The sequence below is a fragment of the Apostichopus japonicus genome, chromosome 8, assembly GCF_037975245.1.
Source record: "Apostichopus japonicus isolate 1M-3 chromosome 8, ASM3797524v1, whole genome shotgun sequence".
In the NCBI taxonomy this organism is placed as follows: domain Eukaryota; kingdom Metazoa; phylum Echinodermata; class Holothuroidea; order Aspidochirotida; family Stichopodidae; genus Apostichopus; species Apostichopus japonicus.
This window is the reverse complement of record NC_092568.1, coordinates 5,905,478-5,928,851: the sequence shown is the minus strand read 5'-3', so window position 1 is coordinate 5,928,851 and position 23,374 is coordinate 5,905,478. Positions and strand designations below refer to the sequence as shown.

General features: G+C 36.3%; 2 protein-coding genes across 2 annotated transcripts; one reads left to right on the top strand and one right to left on the bottom strand.

The window, feature by feature from the left end:
• Window positions 1–178: 178 nt before the first annotated feature.
• LOC139972178 (fibrous sheath-interacting protein 1-like) lies at window positions 179–10,957 on the top strand. Its single transcript, XM_071979174.1, has 11 exons — window positions 179–518; window positions 1,173–1,362; window positions 1,941–2,025; window positions 2,555–2,998; window positions 3,791–3,934; window positions 4,830–4,957; window positions 5,208–5,318; window positions 5,964–6,113; window positions 6,842–7,000; window positions 7,411–7,822; window positions 9,802–10,957. The coding sequence occupies exons 2-11, from the start codon at window positions 1,183–1,185 to the stop codon at window positions 9,921–9,923; spliced, it is 1,935 nt and encodes a 644-aa protein (XP_071835275.1). The 5' UTR covers window positions 179–518; window positions 1,173–1,182; the 3' UTR covers window positions 9,924–10,957.
• A 744-nt stretch (window positions 10,958–11,701) lies between these two features.
• On the bottom strand, window positions 11,702–23,324 carry LOC139972179 (beclin 1-associated autophagy-related key regulator-like). The gene is made up of 11 exons (XM_071979176.1): window positions 23,158–23,324; window positions 20,778–20,840; window positions 19,713–19,758; window positions 19,080–19,161; window positions 18,552–18,650; window positions 17,878–18,007; window positions 16,850–17,097; window positions 15,801–15,945; window positions 15,463–15,553; window positions 14,687–14,772; window positions 11,702–13,958 (listed from the first exon to the last, which is right to left on the bottom strand). The coding sequence occupies exons 1-11, from the start codon at window positions 23,316–23,318 to the stop codon at window positions 13,586–13,588; spliced, it is 1,524 nt and encodes a 507-aa protein (XP_071835277.1). The 5' UTR covers window positions 23,319–23,324; the 3' UTR covers window positions 11,702–13,585.
• Window positions 23,325–23,374: the final 50 nt, after the last annotated feature.

Genomic DNA, 23,374 nt, shown 5'->3' with positions numbered 1-23,374 from the left:
GTTCAAATCTATTCATACATAACATTATCTCACGTGAACACTTTCCAGTCTTTTCAAAGGAAACTGATACTTGACCGCCAAATCAACCTGTTCTCACCTTTTGGACAGTGACGCAACTATATTATGTAGGATGGTGTGTAAGCTATTCCGTCATTTGCCGCTCTAGTAGAGCTAAACTATCATGCACTTCACAATTCAAGTCGCACAAATGTACTGGAATTGTCATGATTTAGACTGATAAAAACAAGTCATGATTATTTAAAGTTGCAAGATATAACTTAAATGCTTTTTATTCACCCATTAAGCTTAAAAATACTGGACTTTAAATTTTAGTTTGATTAACGCAAATTTCTGTATCAGATGCAAAGTGCTGCAATTATACCTTCACAACCAAAACAGTGATCAATGATGAATGAGTGATGGTAAAACTCTGAATTTTGTTTTGTTGACGAAAGCTGACCGACAGATTATCTTAAGTTGTCATGAATTTGCACAAGAACTAGCGATATCAACCCACCGTAAGTATTGCAACATAGGTCTACCTGACTGTGATTTATATAAAACATGTTAACTACACCCAGTAATAGTAATTCGTACTACTGTACTAGGCTAGTAATGGTTAGGTCTAAGCCTTACCAGGCCTTTCATATATTTGTTCGTAGGCCAGGCTATACTATACTAGACTTAGGCTAGAATAAAGTATATGCTATCCGGCTTATATACTATTCTATATAGGGCCTAATCTAAAGCCTAAGTAAATTAACAATGGCAAACTGACTGATAAATCATAAGCAATGCAAAGGAGTGAACAAATGTCTACAATTTCCAGCAACAAATTATCTAGTCTTAAGTCTGCTGAAGTTCTGATCATAGATGGGCACTAACGAAAACAGTTTCATAATGAAAGTGGAATTACTGGAGCAAATACGAATGTTAGTAACCTTTCTCAATGGAACATGCCATTTACTGAATCTAATATCTAGTTCATTAGAACTTTATCATAGTTTGTTATGGAGAAAAGAGATGTACAAAGATGGTAGGCCTACCATTTTGCAAAGATTCCTGAAGAATATTTGAAAATTTGTGTCTATGGTATGTGGTGGAGACCAACCAAACATGCTCAGGCACCACTACATAAAACATTTAACTTTTCAAACTTTGCTCTACTGCAGACAAACTAGAATGGATATCACAAGAGGGAGTCTTGATGGGATAACCAGATCAAGCAAGTCACACCAGAGACAAAGACCTGGCAGCCGTGTCTCTCTTCAGAGTGGAAGTGGATCTCCAGCTTTGAGACTTGAAAGTGAAATCAGAGGGTCCCTTGAAATCTTGCCTCCAGAGACTAACTTTGATTACCAGGTTCTTTTCCTTTTCATATATATATTGTTTGCTTTTTTCAAACGTATTCACTACTAAACTCACAATGCAGTTCAGTAGCTTATAGTTTCATTCTATAGAATTGGTTCTGTAAAAGCGGCATCTTGTATGTGATTAATTCTTAATTGACAAAGTGTCTGGGCGACAAAATGTTTGGGTTCAAATAAAAGCATTTATTACTTATTCGTTTAAAATGGTTTCGTATAAAAACCAGGAAAGTATCTTAGCTCAATCAACTGCACTGTAATTTTGTAGAAAAGTTTGGTGAAATGGTAACAATTTTTATACTTAAACACCTGCTGCAATATTTCATCAATATTTGATGGTTCAAATTAATGTAGAATACATCTCATTCTCTTTGGTGAGACTTAATACCAGAATGTAAGCAAACAGCATACCAGAATTGAAGCGAACATAATATTTCGTAGAAATGTTCAGTTACTGGAAACTTTCCAACCAATTGACTACTGCCTGTCTACTTATTAAAAATAAATACTCTGCAAGTTTGCCTTACAGGAATTTTGTTACAATTTTGTTTTTCTAACACATTCTGACATAAGGAGCGTGATTTATCGCTAGAGGAGTACCTTTCATCCAGTGATGAGGAAGAAAGCAATCTCAGCAAAGATGAAGCAGAAGGAGATGGTATGATATTTATTTCTTTGCAAGTATTAAATGATCATTTTGTGTCCTCATTGATATTGATAAACATGGACATGGGGGAGGTGTCATGGAGTTATAAATCCTCCCCCTAACCACTCATACACTCAAGCAGACACTCCCTAGGTATGGGGAATCTGACTATATTAGGTGTACCATCTTCTGTACTTAACAAAAAAGCAGTAGTACCTTGTATCATGTACCACTTGAAGCAGCTATTTCCTTCTTCAATGAAATCGATATACACTACATCACAAAGTAAAAATTTCTTGACAACTTAAATGGCTGTCTCCAGAAAGCACAAATACATATGAGCACAATAGGCTTAAAAGCCTCTTGAATGTGCAAGAACTGACGTTTGAAGTGATTTACGATTTCTTTCCTTCTCAGTCATATTGTAGGAGAAATAATATGTACTTTATCAGTGATACCTGTATTAATGTCATTTAACTGTAAATGATAGCATACCATACATTTAATATTTTGTTTGTTACCCTATCATTAATTCTTGCAGCTATTCACCAATTGGAGCGACTAATCTTGTCCAGCAGTAGGTCGAGCCAGTATGCTGTTTCTGTGTCATCCGAAGTAACAGATAGAGGTGGTCTGGATGGTCAGTCCTTCAGTGAAAAGAACGAAGGCCATGGATCAGCATCTCCTTGCCAAAGTAACCAAGAAAATAAGAACGATGATGACGATGATGATGATGAAGAACTGAAACGTATTGAAGACCCCAAAATAAGGAAGGCCATTAAAAAGATGAGGAAACTAGATAAAATTCTGTCGCAGAAGCTGACTCGTGAAAAGGAAGTGAAACGAAAAAGCTTAATGATGCATAAGCAGTATGAGAAAGAGTTGGAGAGAATTCGATTGGGCCTTGATAGAAGTGAAATCAAGGATGAGGTGGAGAATACAATGAGGTTTCTGGCATTGGTACCTCCTCCTGCACATTCAGAAGGTACTGTATGGGTTTGTTTAGGCCTTGATAAAAGTGAAACCAGGTATAGTAATTTATTCACTTCAAGTTATGGCCATGGAGATTTATAAAGCCTAAAAGATGTTGGATTCACTAGCCTTAATTCTCTCTTTAGTTGCACTCTCTTTAGTCTATAAAATTTGATAATTGATTCCAAGTAGATCAGTTTACTGGTTTGATGTTTCATATCAATGTAATGCTGACAAGAGTGACAAAGTATATGTCTTACCAGGAACATATTTGAACAACTTGATACACAGGTTGATCCTGGAAGAGAAACTTCTGTAACCCTTGATTGAAGTGTTATTCTTGACTTGATAAGTTCTCTACCCGTCCACTTCCTCATTGCATTCAAATATAGAAAATATATTACATTACATCTATATGGTTATATTATCATGTTTCCTTTGGAAACTTGAAACAAATCTATACGATGTGTTAAATTTGTTGGTAGTGTACATAAACATGAGAGAGCAGTGGCTGCAATGACGTAAGTTGTTATCTGACTTTATAGGCTCAGATGTGTCTTTATGCACAGTTAATAAACTATATTAATAAACCATGAAGTGAACCATGTATACATCATTACAAATTTGAGTAATGTACAGAGCACTTTACAAACCATTTCCTGTAGGGTCTTAGAATGGATTAGGTCTTCTGCAGTATTCCCTCCCAGACTCCCATTTAGGAATGTCAGTGTTTAAGTTATTAGATTTCCCAGTAATTTGTCTTCTGTGTTAACCTATTTTTCATTTTATTACTCTGATTTCTCAGGGATAGAAAATGATGAAGATTACGCTGCCTCTCCACTCTTTCAAACTCAACCTCTTGATGCCGGCAGCTCTAAGAAAGGTCAGAGGATGTCGAACCGTGCACCATCCGCATCAGAAATGTCAAGTTCATCAAGACAGTCCAAAGGTACACAGTAAGATTTATTGATTTCATCAGAAATTAGACGATTGTTGAAATAATGATCCTCACTTCCATCTCCCAGAAGAGGAGTAATTTGAAGTCTACCTTCTCTGCTGTGTAGAAAACAAAAGGCCTTCATTGCTTTGTAGAATCGTACTTGATGGAACACCAAGGAATTATATTGGAAGACAAGTAAATGTGAAAAGCTTCCAAAAGATGCTTAGTTATTTTTACAATTAATTAGTTTCCTCAGTTGTGCCTTCACCTCATGGTAACTGTAATAGCCTTTCCAAAGCTGTTACTTTCCAAAGCTGTTACTTTCCAAAGCTGTTACTTTCCATAGCTGTTACTTTCCATAGCTGTTACTTTCCATAGCTGTTACTTTCCAAAGCTGTCACTTTCCATAGCTGATACTTTCCAAAGCTGTAACTTTCCATAGCTGTTACTTTCCATAGCTGTTACTTTCCAAAGCTGTTACTTTCCAAAGCTGTTACTTTCTTTTTTAAATTGATCATGTCATCATCAGTTATGTAACACAGTTTTTCACAATTGCTATTTCCCTGCAGCTCAAAATATGTTGGTTTTGTTTTATGCTTTAATAGTGTCTTAACAGATTATTATCCCTAGCTAAAGGCTATAACTGCACAGAACACATTTCAGACAAAGCCTAATACACAATTGTAGCAGATGCACTTAGCCTAACGTAATTGATGGCAACCTCCAGGCTAAACTGTCATGCTACTGCCATGGAGTGGTTCAGGCAGTTATCAGGTGGTTGCACCATTTCTGGCAAGAATTACATCCAATCATGAGAGTGAAACACATTCATCTGCAATGAAGCATTGACCAGCTCAATTAATATTGATGGTATGTGTGTGTATTTATGTCTGTGTGTTTACAGATGGAGACATGGAGACTGAGATGGAAACAGACAGAAGTAAAGGAGGTAGGAGGAGGAAGAAGTCCAGAGTAGAGACGAGAAGCAGAACGACTAACGATGAAGATGATTTCATACAGAGAAACATTCAGGTGAATCTAGAACAACATGAAGATAGATTCGTGTTCATGTACTATTATCATTACCAAAACCTCATTGTAGACTCGCATACTGTGTTAAAACTTGATTCAATCCGTATTTGTAAAACAACTTACTTAGCTATGTTGATGTCACATGAAAAATTATTTTTACCTTTACTATATTTTTGAGAAATGTAGCCTTTAATATTGATGATATGAGAAATGTGGCAACGAATAGTTAAGGATGTTATGTTTCACACAGCTGGCAAGTGATGCAGGAAACATGGTTGCTATGACTGATGATGAGAAGAAACGACTGGGAGAACTGCTCCAAGATGTTGAGATGCTTGGAGAGGAATCCCAGGGTAACCAGGTAAGGTAGAGAGTGGATATCATCATAAGAGAAAACAAAGATTTTTACCAGAAACAGCTGTTCACTTCATACATTTGGGCATGAAGGACTGGTTGAATGGTATCTCCATGTTTGATGTCCAGGTTCTCAAAAACAAATACATAAGAAGAATTACTGAAAAACATGTTCTTCTGTTTTGTTTCTTCAAACCACATGATTTGAATGATGATTTAGCCTCTGAAATTATTATCTCGTAGATGTTAACGAACTCATTGAGAGCAAGAAGGATTTAGTTGGTGTGTTGGTTGATCTGTTGGTCTTGAGCCATCCTAACATATGCATACTAAATATACCTACTAATTAGATCTGTAGTTTTCATGTGTATGCAGATAAGTAATAGAATAATTTAGACAAGAGTAGTCACTGAGTTCTTATATCCAACAGGTAGGAGATGAGGGAAAGAACCACATTCTGTATTTTGAATTTGGCTGGAAAAATACTGGATTTGAGAAATTCCTTAACATCTGGCCATAATCTGGCAGGATTTGAAATCAGGTACATCTGTAAAGGATGACCAAATCATTTCACTTCAGAATTTCTCCTAAGTAACTGCTTTAATTTACTATTTTGTCCTAATGCCATCTACCCATGTACTTCTATTTCAAGGATGTAATTGGGACAGAAATGAAAGTCTTCCCAGGAGTTGGCTTCCAACCAAACAGATCTGAAGAAGATGCTTTGAAAGACCTTGATAATAAACTGAAGGTGTTGATGCCCTTTGACAGTTTCCAGGAAATATGTAGCACTCCCTCTGTGGTAAGTCTTATAGTAACATAGTGTAGTATTATAAGGGTATATCTTTGATTTAAATATTCATACAATGGTATAGGTATGGGAGGATGTACTAGTTTGGTTTCTATGACATATTTTTGACTGGCACCATCATGTAATAAGCATCACCACCAAGTAAAGGTCTCATAACTCAATTGGTAAGTTTAGAATAAGAATGGTACCCTTGTGGTCACCAGTTTGAATCCAGTTGTAGACAGATGTTAGATAACTCTCCCATTCTGTTTTCTTGTTAGATGTAAAATTAGAATTTCTTAGTTGTTGCCAGTCTTTTCATTGCAATCAGTGATAAATCTAACGGTAAAAGCTATTGTTAATATATGTTAAATATTTAGGAATCATGCTCACTATTTCATAGTGAACCTTTCTATTTGCCTAACCCTTCCCTCTCCTTGCAAGGAAGCACTCCCTCTCTCTATCGAACAAAATGGAAGGTATTTGCACATGCTTCCAGTAACCCTAGTTTCTGTAAATCTTAATTATGCCTCAAAAATTTCAAACTAAAATTCAACTTCTTACATGACAGACTAATTGCTGAATAGCAAGTAATCCATCTTTTAAATGTTTTCAGTTCAGGAAGTTTCTTGATAAGAGGTCTCCACTGTTGCTGATTAGATGTTTATTTTGGCTTATGGGAACAGTTGATGCCAGAAGAAACTTCAGAAAAAGAAACTTATTTTTTTCTCTCTCCTCAGAGAAATCATTCAAGTAATACTCTCATTGAATACAGCCAGGAGGCTTTTGAACTCGGTGAAAAAATACTCCAAGAAAACCGAGAGACGAGAGATCATCAAGACCGACTGAAGCAGATTGAAGATGAGCTGGTACAGTTACAGACGCAGGTAGAAAGAGAGGTAAGAATGTTACAGGGAGGAGGAGGTCACATTGATGTCAGTTAGCTGTGAATTGATGCATTTATTACATATCTGATGGACTAGCATTGCCCTCTCTTCCTCTCACCTCCCCTCCCATGTTCCCTCCCACCTCACCCCCCCCCCACCCATTATGGTGAAATTGTCAAATTCCTACTCTCGAGCATCAGGAAATGCTTCAAATTTGTAGAAAGGCAAAGTTGAACGTGGTTGTCATGTTTCATCTGAGAAGTTTTAAATTCATGAATTTTTGTAAAATTACTAAAATTGAACCTGTTACTAGCTGCTCATTTGAGAATCATTTATTACTTACTAATATATTTGTACCCGTATTGCAGATCTCTTCACCATCATTTATTAGTTACTAAGATATTTCCTACCCTTGATTGCAGATCTCTTCACCATCACTCAGTAAAGATGAATTAGATGACCTGTTTCGACAATGTGATGATGTAGACACAAGAACGCAGTCAGCACTCTCATCCCCTCGAACACCCAGACCGACCTTAAATCCCAGGAATAATGGCGACCATTTTGCCATTGGAAGCCAGGAAAATGAACAAACAGGTTCCGATACTAGTAGAACTGCCAAATTAGACGACAAGATTTTAAGGAAACTCTTAGAGGAGGCTAAACATGGACTTGGCTTTGAAGAAACTTTCACAGATGGGAGTGATATCCCAGAAGGAATCAGTTTTGGAGAAGGAGAAGAAGATGAAGAAGAAGAAAATTACACACAAAATAACGATGATTCGCTAAACGAAGAAAACCAAGTAGGCAGGAGACTTTTACAGAATTCATCAAGTAAGTCAGCATATTGAGCTTGTTATAAACATTTGTGTAACCATAAAGTGGGGCTGGGGCAGGGATGGGGGCAGATGGGTAGCTGCACTTCTCTTATGAATGGGAAATGTTCCTCTAAATTGACAATGATATTGGTAATGTTAATTCAATTCCATTATTAAATAAATGTTTGTTCAGTATACCAGAGCATAATTTCTATTTAGTCCACTCATGATAAGTATTGCAAACAGTATTGTTGGGAAAGCAAAGTTTTATAGGATAATTTTGATGGAATACTACCTTGTGAGATGTATCTGCTTTGATTTTGAAGATCAATTTTCAGTTTTGTTTGCAATGTCCAGGTTCATGCTACCTTAGTGTAAAATACACACAACTCTACCCCTATAATTTAGCACTGCAAGTTTGTAGCACACAAAGTTGTCTCCTGTGGACGTGTATAAATTGCCAAACCGCCAACTGTTAGCCTGTAGGGGTTAATATATGCAAGTCCAAGTTCTTGCAATAATCAATCTCAAGCATTTAGTTTTGCACCTTGTTGTTCTTACTCTTTTTATTTATTGCTTAAGATATGACATAGCCTGAGACTGGAAGACAGTAAGTGTGATTGTAATGGTAGCAGGCCAGCATATATATATACAGTGTTTAGCTGATTGTTATCTGTGATTGCTGAATGCAGTTTCTAAACTATTCCTTGATTTAAAGTTGGTTTACCTAATCGTACAATGTCAGCACTGTCCCTCTCTTTTGCATTTTCCTTGATCAAGCATATTTCCCTTTTCTTTTTTTGCTGCTCCTCGTTGTGTGTTTTACACACTTTGTTTTGGGGGAAAAGTCTCAAAACAAAAAAGGGTTTCATACGTTATACATAGGAAAACAAGCAGCAAACACACACTCAGATACATACTAAGTCGACCACTCTGCTGGAGAGCGGTCTTCAGTCGACTGTTCCTCTCCTCAATTGGCTTTTAACAAAGTCTTGCTTGTATATACTGTTGTTTCAGCACTTTGATCATAATAACTCACTCTGACAAAACATAATATGACAACATATAAATAGATGACATAAATGAACCAAATTTGGTAGAGCTGTTCTATTTAATTATTAGAAATAGAGAATAGAATGGGAAAATAACTTGAGATCACCATGGTCTTATATTCTTAAGGCCCAAGATACCTATGAATATTAAGCCCTGAGATGAGGCAATGATAGCTGCATTTGTGTCTCCTTTCTATTTATCTTTTCTTTAGTCCTTTATTTTTATTTATTTTATGTTAAGCTAGTTTGCACTATGCTGACCATGTTTTTTTTATATTCAGTTTTAAGTCAAAAGTAATCCAGTGCTAAGCTAATTGTTTTGTGAACCTTACACAGAAATTTCTTTCTTTCTGTCAAATAGCTGTGTCGACTAGCTGATGTGTCTACTAGCCAATGTGTTTATGTCATGTGTTTTTGTCTTCATAGCTTTTAGTTAGTATTGAAGTCATATTGAGGTATGCAGAATGTTACATCCATGAATTGCACCAAATTACATTTTCTTTCAGGCAACTATATTGTACTGTATTGCAGTTTTCAGATCGTTTCAGTACAGTAGAGCAGTTTTTCTTTTGTACATATAAGGCTATATTTTGTCAGCCATGCATTCTAACAATGTTGTAGACATTTAGCTGCGATTCACCATGTACATTATTACTGTGGAAAGTAAGATCATTGAGATTCATATGGTATATAACCATAAGGAAAATTAATCTTCTTGTTAATGCAATTTACTTGGCTTCCTGTTTTACCTGTCTCCTCACAGCTTTACACACTCTTACTCTATTGTGTGTAGAGCCTGTAATTTGTTTTTAGTAGTTACTACCAAGCTAAAAGCTATAAAGTGAATTATGTCATTAAAGTGAACATTCATGTACCCTCCAATATCTCAGTGAACTGAGCTGGCAATCCTTTGCTGACTTGTTCTTCCTTTCTTATTGTGCAGGTAATTCAAGAGTTCCTCTGGTGTCCCATGATGTCATCCAGATGCTTTTAAGGAATCCCAGAGTGACATTAGATGAGGCAAAGAAACCAACCAACCTTGAATCTAGTGATGTTGATGTGTAACAGGCACAACTAAAATACTGGGGAAGTTGGGGGGGGGGGGGGGACTTAGGGAACAGAAGAATTGGGGTGAGGATGAGGTGGTATTAAAACTAATAGTACAAATAGGTCCGGAGCTTGATGGAAAGGGACAGAAGGGGGTATGGTGCATTTCTAGTGCTAGCTTAAGGCTTAGGGTGGATTTCCAGTCCTAGCTCTGTACAAGTGTTTAAAGGTAAGTATCCTCTTCCACACATTGTTGCACCTTACTCATTCTCTCCTTGGATCTACTACCAGGATCTACTACTTGAATCTACTACCAGTCTCCAGTCTGCTCTGGAGTTTCATTAACTGCCTCCTTCTCTTTTACTTGGTAAGAATCACACAAAGATATTTAATGAATTTGCCAAGTAAATCAAGAACAGCCTACTAGGAAAATTATTAATCTTACCCCCCTCCCTCCCCCAGCCCCTTCACACACCTAAACATTACCACCACCCCAATCACACCTCCACAATGGCGTAGTTACCTTTGAATAATTTGCTTATGGCAGTATTATAGTTTTCGCTTTATAAAAGTGTGTATGTATGTATGGTGTAATTCCTCAGCTGTAATCTGTTAAGATATAAATGGAGGGGACTGTACAAAAACAAAATGCATGTAGGTAGTTATAATTGGTAACACCGAGTATATACGTAGAACGCTGAGATAATAATGCATGCAACTTGTATTTGGAACAAAATGACCTTAGGTTGCAATATTTCTCCAGAATTTTAGTGTAATGTTAGATAATTTGTGAAGTGAATGACTTTCTTATCTTCTGAACAAATCACTTTTCAAATGCTGAATATACAGTATCTTTGTATGTCACTTCACCTTGAAAAAGTATTCAATCACCTTGAATTTATGTAACCTTGATACCCAGTCTGTGCTTTGAATATTCATAAACTGATATGAGACGTTATAAAACAGATTTGGGAACAAATTTATTTACATTTTTCAAAATGTGTACGTTTTATGAGTTGTTCTTCATATTGTAAATAAAATGAATTTCTTGATTTCATGTGTTACTTTGTGTTGGTTTCTACATGCAGTTTAACCTAGTATCTTGTTAAGGTTCTTGATTTCTCCTTACTGTTATTCCTGCTAGATTGAGAACTGTTGCTATTTCTTCAATGTCCATTCAACCTATGCAATGCTTAAGAGTTTATAGCACAATGTATGTCCAAGCCAGTGATGCAATGAATCAGGAATTGAATCATAAAAATTTCTAAAATGAAAGGGTCCTGGATATATTTGTTGTGCTGGTTTAGCCCATTAGGAGATTACAGTCAGAACAAGTAATGCTAATGTCTTAAATTTAAAACAAAGTGACTCCATAAAGTTCAAATCCAAGGTACTCTTATTTCAGATTTGTGGAATCCATGGAGTCTGCTAATATACAAATGCACTGTACCAAATAAGATTGTACTGGGTGTATGTGTGTGTATGTATATGTGTATAGAGTATACCCAAGTCTCCAGAGTCTAGATGGAATATTTTGTGGGGGTTTAAATCCATCGAATGTCCCAGTTTATCTGTTAAAAGTAAAAGATTAATGGGGTGAAATATACTATCAGACCCGTCAACTCTCCCGGTTTTACCTGAATCTCCCGGTTTCATATTCTATTCTCACGGTTTTTTTATGTTTCATCACTTGCGACATTTCTGAAAATAGCCAGCAATAAGTCCTATGCTTAGTAATTCCCCACAGTAACGCTGAACAGGAAAGGCTATTCAGTGTAGTTCGCAAGAACAAGACAGACAGTCGGTCAAGTCTCAAGCTTGATGGGACTCAATCTAGCATACTAGCCATGAAGTCACAGTACCCAGAGTCCACTGTTCCCTGTTTCGGATGAAAGCCTACTGAAGGAACCCTGTAGAAAGCGAAGCGAGCTGCTGTAAACTACAACAAGAAACACTGATTGGATGATTCTCTCATTGTATTGCATAAGTAGACTATACTTATTTAGGAGTATTGATATCATTTCAGTTGAAAATTACCAACCTCCCTATTTTCCCCTTGTTCTCCCTATTTTTTGGCCCTAAAAAATGTTATTCTCCCTATTTTGGGGTCAAACAGGTTGACAGGTCTGTACTATGCATGTACAAATATAGTTCACTATACTCAGTATACTGTATGCATGTACAAATATAGTTCACTATACTGTATGCATGTACAAATATAGTTCACTATACTGTATGCATGTACAAATATAGTTCACTATACTGTATGCATGTACAAATAGTTCACCAGTCAACCACCACAAAAGTATTACACTGTGCATACTCTTAACCAGAGACAAGACTAAAAAGGAAAAAAACAGTGTAAATGAAATAAAATGTGCGTAAAATCAATATATTTTAAAGAATTTTCATTGTAGTGAGACAGTTCACTGAACCAAAATATGCATATGGCCCATCTCCAGCAGAACCTCTTCCAAATCGTCATGTCAAAAGGAACGGAAATTACCATGAAAAGTGTCCAGATGACAAAAAATATGTTGAGCCTTGAGGATTGAATAAAATTCATGAATTAATTGCTCATCATACCGTCACAACATATCTTGCAAGATGGAATAGTTTGATCAATTACAATCATATTTTAATAAATACTGCATAGGTTTGGTAAAATTACAGACCAATTACAAAAAGTGGCTTTCTGATTCACTACCAATGGATTTACTGTATTGTAACCATGTGGCACTCTGGTTACTGAGAAACTAGCCAACTCAAAGGATATAGAATGCAAACAGCATGATGATAAAGGAATTTAAGAAAAGCAAGCAATGGACAATATTCTACTGGCTAGTTAAATATACATCTCACATAAGAAGAAATGAACTTCATAGGTCTAGTATTAACTAATGGCTAAATTTTAGACAATTTTGTTATATCCAGAAACTGCTTTCCTTACAAGTATTTCAAATCCTGTTCAATTCAACATGGTAACCACCTTCTGGGATGAGGTGTCCTAAATAGTATGTACACATAAATGTAACAATGATTATTTCTTTACTTTAAAGTGATAAGTGACAACAACAGACATTGCCTTTGTAAGTGCTGTCTTATTGCACAGGGAGCTTCAGTAACCATTTTGAAAGGTGCTAATAGATTGGAATTCTTTGACATTGTTTCTAGCAGCTTGTTAGCAAGATGAACGGTGATCTTTGTTTTGTTCATTCCAGACCATGGTTAAAAATTGCTGTACTAATGGAAGGCCACAATATGGATTTTCATGAGTCAGATCATTAAAAACAACAATTGAAACTCACACAAGTTTATCTGAAATTATGATTAGAAATCAGTTTTGGTCACAGACCAGGAATGTATCTCATCAGATGCCCCAACTAAACATAACTTTTGTGCTTACTTTTTGTCAGGGATAATTTGTTTTGGATTTGGCACTAATTCCTGTAGTATTAAAAACAACATTTTCCCATAGAGTTAAACTGCCTTAAGCATTCCAAATATTTTATCCAGTTTGAGGATGTAAATCCTGCACACTGTAAAACAGATGAAGAAAGTTCAACTTTCCCCCAAATGTTCGACTTTCTCGAATGACCTCAAATAAAGAAAACACTTTTCAAAAACATTTGCCTAAATTCTTCCTTGAAAGTAAAAGATGGCCCTAGTTTAACTTATCATCAGCTCTTGTCATACTGCCTTGATGCTACCCTCCACAAAGCAGAAGCCACAGTAGCAGCTGATGATACAAGACTACCAGCCGCTTGGGTCATATGAGAGGCGCCCATAGGTTCCTCCGGGTTAGAAGATGTACGACTTGCCCCCTGGCTACCTCCGTCTGTTGTCGAGAGGGTGGCATCGCTGGGAATGAGAGAAACATCCAAGTCGGGGACAGTTTCCCATTCTTGTCCCATTTCTGATTCGTTCGATGAGCTCTCTGATTCTTCGAGGGTCTCAGGTAGATAGGAAGTACTGCTAACGAGACTAGTGGCACTGCTAGGGGGCGTCATCTCAACTGTAAGTAGGTCTGCGTAAATTTCAAATGGTAGACACCTGTCCAACGAATAAGAAGGAGGGGTAACTTGAGGAATGTCCAAGTTGTATATCAGTTAGTTTAGCAACTACATCATACAGTATGGTTCACAAATACTAAAGTATCTGTTAAGGATGAGGGATGATTTCCAATTTCTGTGTATTCAGCAACATCACAAACATGTTTCAGATGAAAATCTTACAGGAAAATAAATATTTTTCTCATCACTAATCCTAATCCCAAGCTCATAAATAGGATTCACACAGTTGACACACTCTTACAGTCTAAAATGCAAACACCGATTTTTTGGAGAAGCTAACGTCACATAAATGTAGCATATATACTTGAAGGCAGGCAGCCAGTAGTTATACAATTGATTAATATAGTAATATATCTTCTCTCTGAGATCTCTGTACATATTGGGTTACCATATGTCCAGATTTATCCAGCGATATCCTCTTTTTCTATCTCACCTGCGCTTCTGGGTGGATTCAACAAAACGTAACGAAGTTCCAATAAAGACAATGAACTAAATTTCTTGACAGTGATTAAACCATCAAAGCCATTCCAATATGAGCACATATTATTAACAGTCCCTTAATCATTCTGATATTCCATTGAGATTGAGCTTTTAAACATCAAATCTGATAGCATTTTCAATTATGAACTCTTCAAAATCAATGGGAAGGGAGGACCCATCAAAGTAAAACCTTGCCTCAGATAAAGTATGGCAACACTATGTACATACCTGCCAAGCAATGGACTCTTGCACTTGATCAGCTGCCAAAGATTACCCAAGGGACTACGAGGGTGGAGAAATTCGGGGTCTACACCCTGGAATATAAGAGGAAACATCACTGGGATGACTACCAAGCTGATCGCATAGTTACATTACTTATGCAGATGAAATATAAGATATATAAATCCGTACAGGAGGCTTTCTGAATATTTTGTCAGATGTGTCAACTGCATATTTGTCAGAGCCAAATGTCACAATGACTTTGCACCATGCAATGCATTGAGACCCGCCCCCTAAACAGAAAAACCCTCCCATACCCCTAACAGAGTCCACGTTCAACACACACCTCTTTAAGCTGATAGCCAATTTAATCAGTGAGGGGGATAGGAATGACATGTTTGATGATGTAATAAGCAGAGATAAAGTATAGACCTTTTATTGTTATCACAAGCTTGTTTTCCACTGTGAATATATTGGTAATTAAAATACCCAAATATATGATTGATAGGAACTCACTATTTTAAGATTTACTGTTTGAAAGACAAACACACAGATACAAAGTTACATGTTCCCTATAACTGTGACCATAAGATAATAGTTATGATAATATATGATATGATCTTTAAAGGTTATGCTAAATATCTTCCAAACCATCAAATGTGGCTAAATTTCACAAAGTCATAGTTTATTGTCACATTGTGACAGAGACCAAGATCTTGTTACCTATTCAGAGTATCTCATAACACATAATTTCTACAGCAGGTATCAATTAGCATATTACTTACCTGAGTACAGCATAAGTACAGTACATTAACATTCAGTTTTTCAACTCCAAAAGAAAATTCCTTCAAGTCCAGCTCTTTGAGGCAAAAATAGCTGCAAATTCAAGAAAAAGTAACGTTATAGGAAGACGGTCTAGGTAAGGTAAATATTTAAAGTTAAAAAGTGGCTGAGTTTAGTAACCATCATCAGATACTGCAGACTGCTGTTATATCATTAAAAACTTAGCGTAGGTCATTTTTATGGAAGTTTCACACTTAGGCCTTGAAAGCCTTCTTTGCATATAAGAGTCACAGCAAAATTAATATTACCATACAAACAAATTACGCAAGCATTGACTCACCTAAATGAAAGTCTTTTAGGTAAAGGAATGCCCAGGTACCAAGCAATGTGTTGTGTTAGTTGAGCAACGTAAGACATTGCACCCAATGTCTGATGTCCAGGGTTGTGTAATTCTAGGTTTGTGTATGGATCTTCTTGGCTTATAACTGCCAACAAAATTTAAAAGAATCAATATTATTACATGATGGAATTGAATGCATGCAGTTACTAAATGTAGAGAAGTGTCTTTAAAATAATGAAACTGCATCAAAATTGACAAGAAAGTTGATACATCAGTGGACTGACACAACCAATCAGACAATGTGTTGCAGTTCTTTAGTTAGAACTACAGGAATCTTAAATCAAATGAAACATACTATAAAAAGGATTGACTGGGAAATCAAACAACAAATCTCAAATTTAACTAAAGGACTTACAGCACCATTTAGAACAGATAAACTCAAACCTTTGTCCAGTTTGGAAGTAAACTAAGGACTTAGCATTCCCATCTGTCTTTCATTCATATATTGTTTAGATTTCGCTGCTACTGTTAACTGAACATGGCAAGATGCAAATGGAGTATGGACTGGTATGGGTTGGAGGGTAAAGTGGGTATGCTGATGAGGGTATGGATTGATATGGGTGGGAGGGTATTGCTGATGAGGGTATGCACTGGTATGGATGGGAGGTATTGCTGATGTGGGAATGTACTGGTATGGGTGGGAGGGTATTGCTGATGAGGGTATGGACTGGTATGGGTGGGAGGGATTGCTGATGAGGGTAAGGACTGGTATGGGTGGGAGGGTATATTGCTGATGAGGGTACGGACTGGTATGGGTGGGAGGGTATTGCTGATGAGGGTATGCACTGGTATGGATGGGAGGTATTGCTGATGTGGGAATGTACTGGTATGGGTGGGAGGGTATTGCTGATGAGGGTAAGGACTGGTATGGGTGGGAGGGTATATTGCTGATGAGGGTACGGACTGGTATGGGTGGGAGGGTATTGCTGATGAGGGTATTGATTGAGGTATCTAGACACATATGGCTCATCATTCCAAGTTTAACTTACTCCAAGCTGTAAAGGCTGAATATTCTCCATTAGCTGGTAAGGATGCAGAAGGATGCACAATACTATATTGTGATTCCTGTGAATCATCAGCGTACACCCATCTACCCTTGACATAGGATGTCCTCCTGGCTTCAGCTAGCTTAGCAACCACATTTGAATCCTCTGACTCTTCAAGAGAAGCTTCCTGTGATAAACCTTCATCTCTTGTAGTTGCATCCTCCTCCTCCTCCTCCTCCTCATCATCAGACCTGGTCAGAGAATGGTTATACTAATACATGCTAGACTTGAAACAAGCATACCATGGCACTCCTTATATGCATTTATTGGTCGTCTTTGATTTCAATATTTAATATTCAATCAGTCTATAAAACTTTCTGAAGTTATATTACTTGAGGTGCTAACTTTTCAAACTGGTTTTGGTCTTCTTTGAGAAATACTTAAATGCATTTGTCTCTTAAACATACAGATACAGCTTTAACCTACTACAAGTTAAAGAGTTGATAACCAAAACTCAAAATTTCCAACTGCTTTATACTAAAAGCACAAGCTTTTGCATCATTAATTTACAATATATGTAGTTGTGAAAAGACAAGGTATTTTGAATGATAATATCGACAAGTATAGAATTAAATAAATTCTTTATAGTTCTAGCATAGTGAATATATAATGAACAAATGCTATGCATAAATTGTAGTTGAAAGAAGTAACCTAGGTAATAACATGGGCTAAATAAACAGAGAGTCACCACATAAAGGGCTGAATATAAGCCACAGTGGTCTTGGTATGTTTTGAACATAAACTCACTTATTTGTCTTACGTCATTGTAATATAGTACCTCACAATAGAACACTAAACAGTAGGTTAAGTTTAAAGGGGAAATGAGGCAATCAGTATTAAAAAAAAAACCTCCTGACAACCCAGAGTTATGAATTTACCTTTATAGCTGATCTCAAGGGAATGGGGGAGGTGAGGGGTGCATAGAGACTTGAATAACGAATCAAGTCTTAACATGAAGAAATGAAAACTACCTTGTAATATAAGATATTGGAAATAAATGTTCTGTCATCTGATGTAAACTTTTTCGTCTGAGATCACAAAGTTTCTGTTCCTTCTCTTCCAGTTTTGTCTGCAGCACAGACAAGTTCTTCTTCAACTGTTCTATAAAGTTAAGAGCAGACAATCCAAATTTAAAATCCAACTGGTGTATTTGTCTAATGCCTATGAAGCTGCATTTCTGTTCTTCTCTAGGTTTGATAGCTTTTGATTACATTTTGGGGGAATTTCAGTGTATTTACACTTTTGGATATTAACCCTGGTTAAGTCATCTTCTTTTTTAGGAACACTCTAAGCTGGTGGGATGGAAAAAGCTGGAGCCTGTTCAAATGTTAATATATTACAATCATGTTGTCAATAATAAAACTCTGGAATTCTGGTGGTATTAAAGACCAAGCACAGTAGAACTTATTTTCAATGCTACAAAATTATGGGGCCAGTTTTTGTGCTGCATATGATCAACAGGTTTATGAGATTCTTGGAAAACACTTCTCATATCTCTGTGGAAGGGTGACACACAAATTTCCGAATAATTTATATACTTCTTGCTTTGGTGCCTAGTGAAATCAACATTTGGGGATGACAAATGGGACAACTGGATTAAAAATGATCTAGGCTGGAACAAGACATCATTGCTAACAATGTTTACCGATGTATCTTGCTATTTTGTCCATTTTCTGTTGATGTACTTTAGCTTTCTTTCTTTTGTCTTCAATGGTTTTCTTGAGTTGCTTCAGTTCCTCTTTGTCTGTTAAAATATCAAATTAAAGAATAAAACAATTCAGTTACCAAATATCTTACAATGCTTTTAAACCATTGAATTTATCATTGATTTACCTTTTATCTTGTCTTGAAGACTGTCAGAAATTTAGTACTTTACATTCCTTGCCACTTATGTTTTAGGTAATATCAGTTATGAGCAATATAACTTCATTGGCTTATATTGTCTGTGGCTTTACAAAATGCAGACATTCATAACTTTTTAAGGTAAATTTCTTAACAGAAAATAGTTTTAATTTGGTCTGTCCTCCATTTCAAAGGAACACCTTTGTGGCTAGGAATCCTTAAGTGTGGTAGGATTCAAAATAGGATATATGAGGTTTTAAAGTTCTTTCCCCTCACTTATCATTCTTGATTCATTTTACTCCTAAATCAGGTCGATTTAGTTTATTCTCACCATTTTGTGCTGCCTTTGTCTCTTCTTCTACATATTTTTTTCGTAGTCCAATCCTCTCCAATAGTTCAGATATTTGAGTTTCCTGCAAAGAATACCTTACGATGTCAGCTTCACAAGCAACTACATCAAAGCACCCACAGCTAATAAAATACTGTATTAGGAAACATTATGGAAGCTACAATTTGAAGGCTTTGCTCTAGAAACATATTTTGTCTTAACTAGCATGTTTGGAATTTTGGATAATGTGAAAACACAGAAACTGGCAACAGCCAATAGTAGCATACAACTGATGTACGTGATATAGAAATAACTGTGCTATCATAAAATATACAATGGCCGATACGACCGTACGAGCCATGTCCTCATGAAAAACTGAAATTCTAAGGTTCTGTGTCTAAATACAGCTAAACATCTTAATATTTGGAAACCAATTGACCATCATGCATAGAAATTTGCTCTATGTGATCAATTATTTGACCAATTAATATTAGATGTTTAAAATTTATAAACAATAACATAACCAAAAAACGATCTAGATAAACAGTCCAACTAAAGCCACAGTGCTTAGCCTTAATGCAGATGCAACATGAAGCATTGGACATTTGGGTATAATTCCATTGGCAAAGAAGTTACCTTATTATCTTTAGCTATTAGTACCTCAGACACCTTCAGCGATAGCCTGTGAAGGGAAATGGAGGAAATTACTGTAAGCAAATGTGTAGAATTGCTTTTCTGCAAATTTTGGAAAATAATTAATGATTTAATGCTTTTTTTTTTTACATGAACTGTACCTTGCAAGCCCATGGGTTCTAACAGTAATAATGAAGACTGCTAATATATTCTGTCATTGAATATTAAGTCCAGTTAATACCATACTTTGAGACTGGAGGCAAATATGTAATTTGTAGATGTATTTAGTAAAGTAAAAAGAGGAACAACTTTATTACACTTTCTGTTGCAATGAGATTTGTTGCTGTAAAGGTTTGCACCTCTAAAATTTTATAAAATTTCTTTAATGTGTACAAGTAAGAGGGCCTGATGTTTTGATCCTAGCAGGATCTTCTTCAGACTTCAGTGGCTGAAAATTTCTTTATGATAGAGTTCATAATGATGTTAACCCCATCGTATAGCTATGAATGTAGCAACCCAGTGAGTCCTTTTAAATATTCTTGTGAAATTGAAACAACAAATTAAAAGTTCATTGGTTTGGTCTCATATGAACAACTGGGATACAACAAGGCAGGGCACACGTTGCTTTAATTTTCATGCTGCTTCTGAGAAGCTGAATTTTATGTACATTATTTAAGTTCCAGCTTTCTGACTATTGTGAAATGAATTTGGATTTAAAATTTTCTCTTTTAAATAGAGACGGCATGAAATACAATGTGCACAGATAAAGAATTGTAATACTGTAATATGAAATAAAGACCTGCACATTCACAAATACAGACCTCACATTAAAACCATTGGCGACCACAGGGTGAATGGAGGGGACTAGGGACTTGGTACTAAGTACTCTCCCAAAAATAGTGTTATTCATTTCAATTGGTGTCTAAATGGTTAAATCTTTTTATTGTAAATGGCTGAACAAGTAAGTTATTTGGACATTTAATAGGCTATCGAATACCATAATTTTTCTTGCTCTGTAAACGTCCAAGATATGGAATATCAGTGGTCCTCAAAATTGAATGAACAAACCTTTGCTGCAATTGTCGATGATCTGTCTTCAGTTTGTGATATTTCTTCAACTTTTCAGCATAACTGGAAAACAGGTTAATGTTTGATAGTTTAAGTAAACAAATGGAAAAACATCTACAGAGAAAAATTGTACCCACAATCCCACAGCAAAAATTAAATTGAAATTAACAGGTAAGCAATCACATTCTGAGTTTTGGAATGTTGCAGCTGTGTACATCTACAGGAATTGTTCATGTTTTTGCTTGTTTTGAGTTTGCACATTGCTGGCAATCAGCCTGTCCTGTGCAATTCTGATACAAATGTGACAAAATGTAGGGGTGCATTACATACTGTTCACAGCCAACCATCTGATCAAAATGTAGTTTAAAAGCCTCATATAATTGCGGGAGGCAAACTGGATTTTTGTATACACCTCATGCTGTTCAGCAAGTCAGTTATATTTCTAACTCATTTTATACTTTATTTCACAATTAAAATGCAGGTTTTCAAATGCATTGCTCTAATCCATTGCCAGCTTCCCAGATGTTTCCAAGGTCTATTGAGCAGTCGATCATTATGTTAGATCATTCATCAATGTGACCAAAGCAGCATTGTGCAGGAATAATTTAGGGGTCACCTCTAATCAAACTTAGAGCTTTATCACTGTCACCAGCCATGAACGCATTCAGTAACTGCCTGCCACAATTTTAGATCCCAGATATACGCTAGCTTGGAATGGGGTCAACCCGATATTCATAAGGTCTGCTATTCATAAGGGTCATTGTTCATAAGGTTTGTTATTCATAACGTGCATTTTTTCGATAAAAAGGTTTGCTATTCATAATGGATATAAAGGTTCGTTATTCATAATAAAAAGGGATCTTAATTCATAAGGTCCGGTATTCATAATGGGCAAAACGGTTCGATATCCATAATGGACAAAAAGGCTTGTTATTCATAATGGGACAAAGGGTTCGATATTCATAATAGAACAAAGGGTTCGTAATCCATAATAGACAAAAAGGTTCATTATTCATAATAGGAAGAAAGGTCTGATATTCATAATGGAGCGAAGGGTCCGTTATTCATAATGGGAAAAAAGGTTTGTTATTCATAATAGGAGAAAGGGTCCGATATTCATTTCAATCAAAGGGATCGTAATACATCATGTGAAAAAAGGTTCGTTATTCATAATAGGAGAGAAGTGTGTCATACAAGTGCAAATGACGTCCTCCATTTTGGCCTATAGTGTTCAACCAGTGGCCTCAACAGACTTTTTATTCGGGGGGCACAGGGGGGGGGCAGAACAGTCCTATGGGGGGGGCACCACCAGATGGTGGCGGATGCATAATTTTGCAGAGAATATGAGCCACACACTATCAAGACCATGCTTCACTCGACCCTCTGCAGCAAAACCTATATTTTCGACATATTCCTTTGGGCCAGTCCTCTCTACTTCCTGTATTTTATCGACACTATTTTGTTTGACTCGATTGCAAAATCGGCCTGATTAATATGCATGCTATTATGCAAAAATATGCAAATGCCTTTTTGTACGCTTCATATGCAAATTTTTACGATTTCCTACCGACTTGTACGGAAACGGCATAAACTTGTTCGTTTCCTAAAGGGGGTCCTTTTCCTCATTGTGAATGATACCGAACCTTTTAGGCTTGGCCTATTATGAATAATGGACCTTTTGTTCCATTATGAATATCGAACCTTTCCTCCTATTATGAATAACGAACCTTTTTGTCTATTATGGATTACAAACCCATTGCTCTATTATGAATATTGAACCCTTCGTCCTATTATGAATAACGAGCCTTTTTCACCATTATGAATATCGAACCCATTTACCAATTATGAACAACGAACCATTTTCACCATTATGAATATCAAACCCTTTTACCAATTATGAACAACGAACCTTATTTTTCATTATGAATAACGAACCTTATGAACAATGAACCGTTTTGCTCATTATGAATCGCGAACCTTATGGACAATGAACATTATGGATGACCCATATGAACAATGAACCTTATGAATATAGAACCTTATGAATATCGGGCTGTCACCGCTTGGAATAACTCACACAATATATATAAGACAAATACTTAGGCCTAGTCAAAAGTGCAGAACCACCAGCAAATTATACAAACACTTCTTGAAACATTTTCAACAGGACAACTTTGGGGTTGGGGAGGGCAAACTATGATTATGCCACTACACGCACTACAGTAAAAATCAACTGTAGCCTAGACGATGTTATTACGAATACAAGTGTAATTTTCGCAGACCAAAGGACTAGGCCTAGTACTATCTACATAACTTCAATGTTAGTATGCTATTGCCTTAATGTAATTGCATATCGTTTGGTCCCCGGAGTAGGAGTCACCTTTCACTATTGGCTGAATAGGAACTATGAAAGTCTCCCTTTTTGACGCAGTTCTGACATATAAACGGTTTTCTACTTGAATGACACAGAGAACATGTTATTCCTCTTCCAATGAATGTAAAGCGTGCGAATTCATCAAAATTCGATTCTTCTGAATCCATTTTCTGGCCTTCTGTTTATTTTTGTTTTTACAATGACTAGACTTATTTAACCAGTC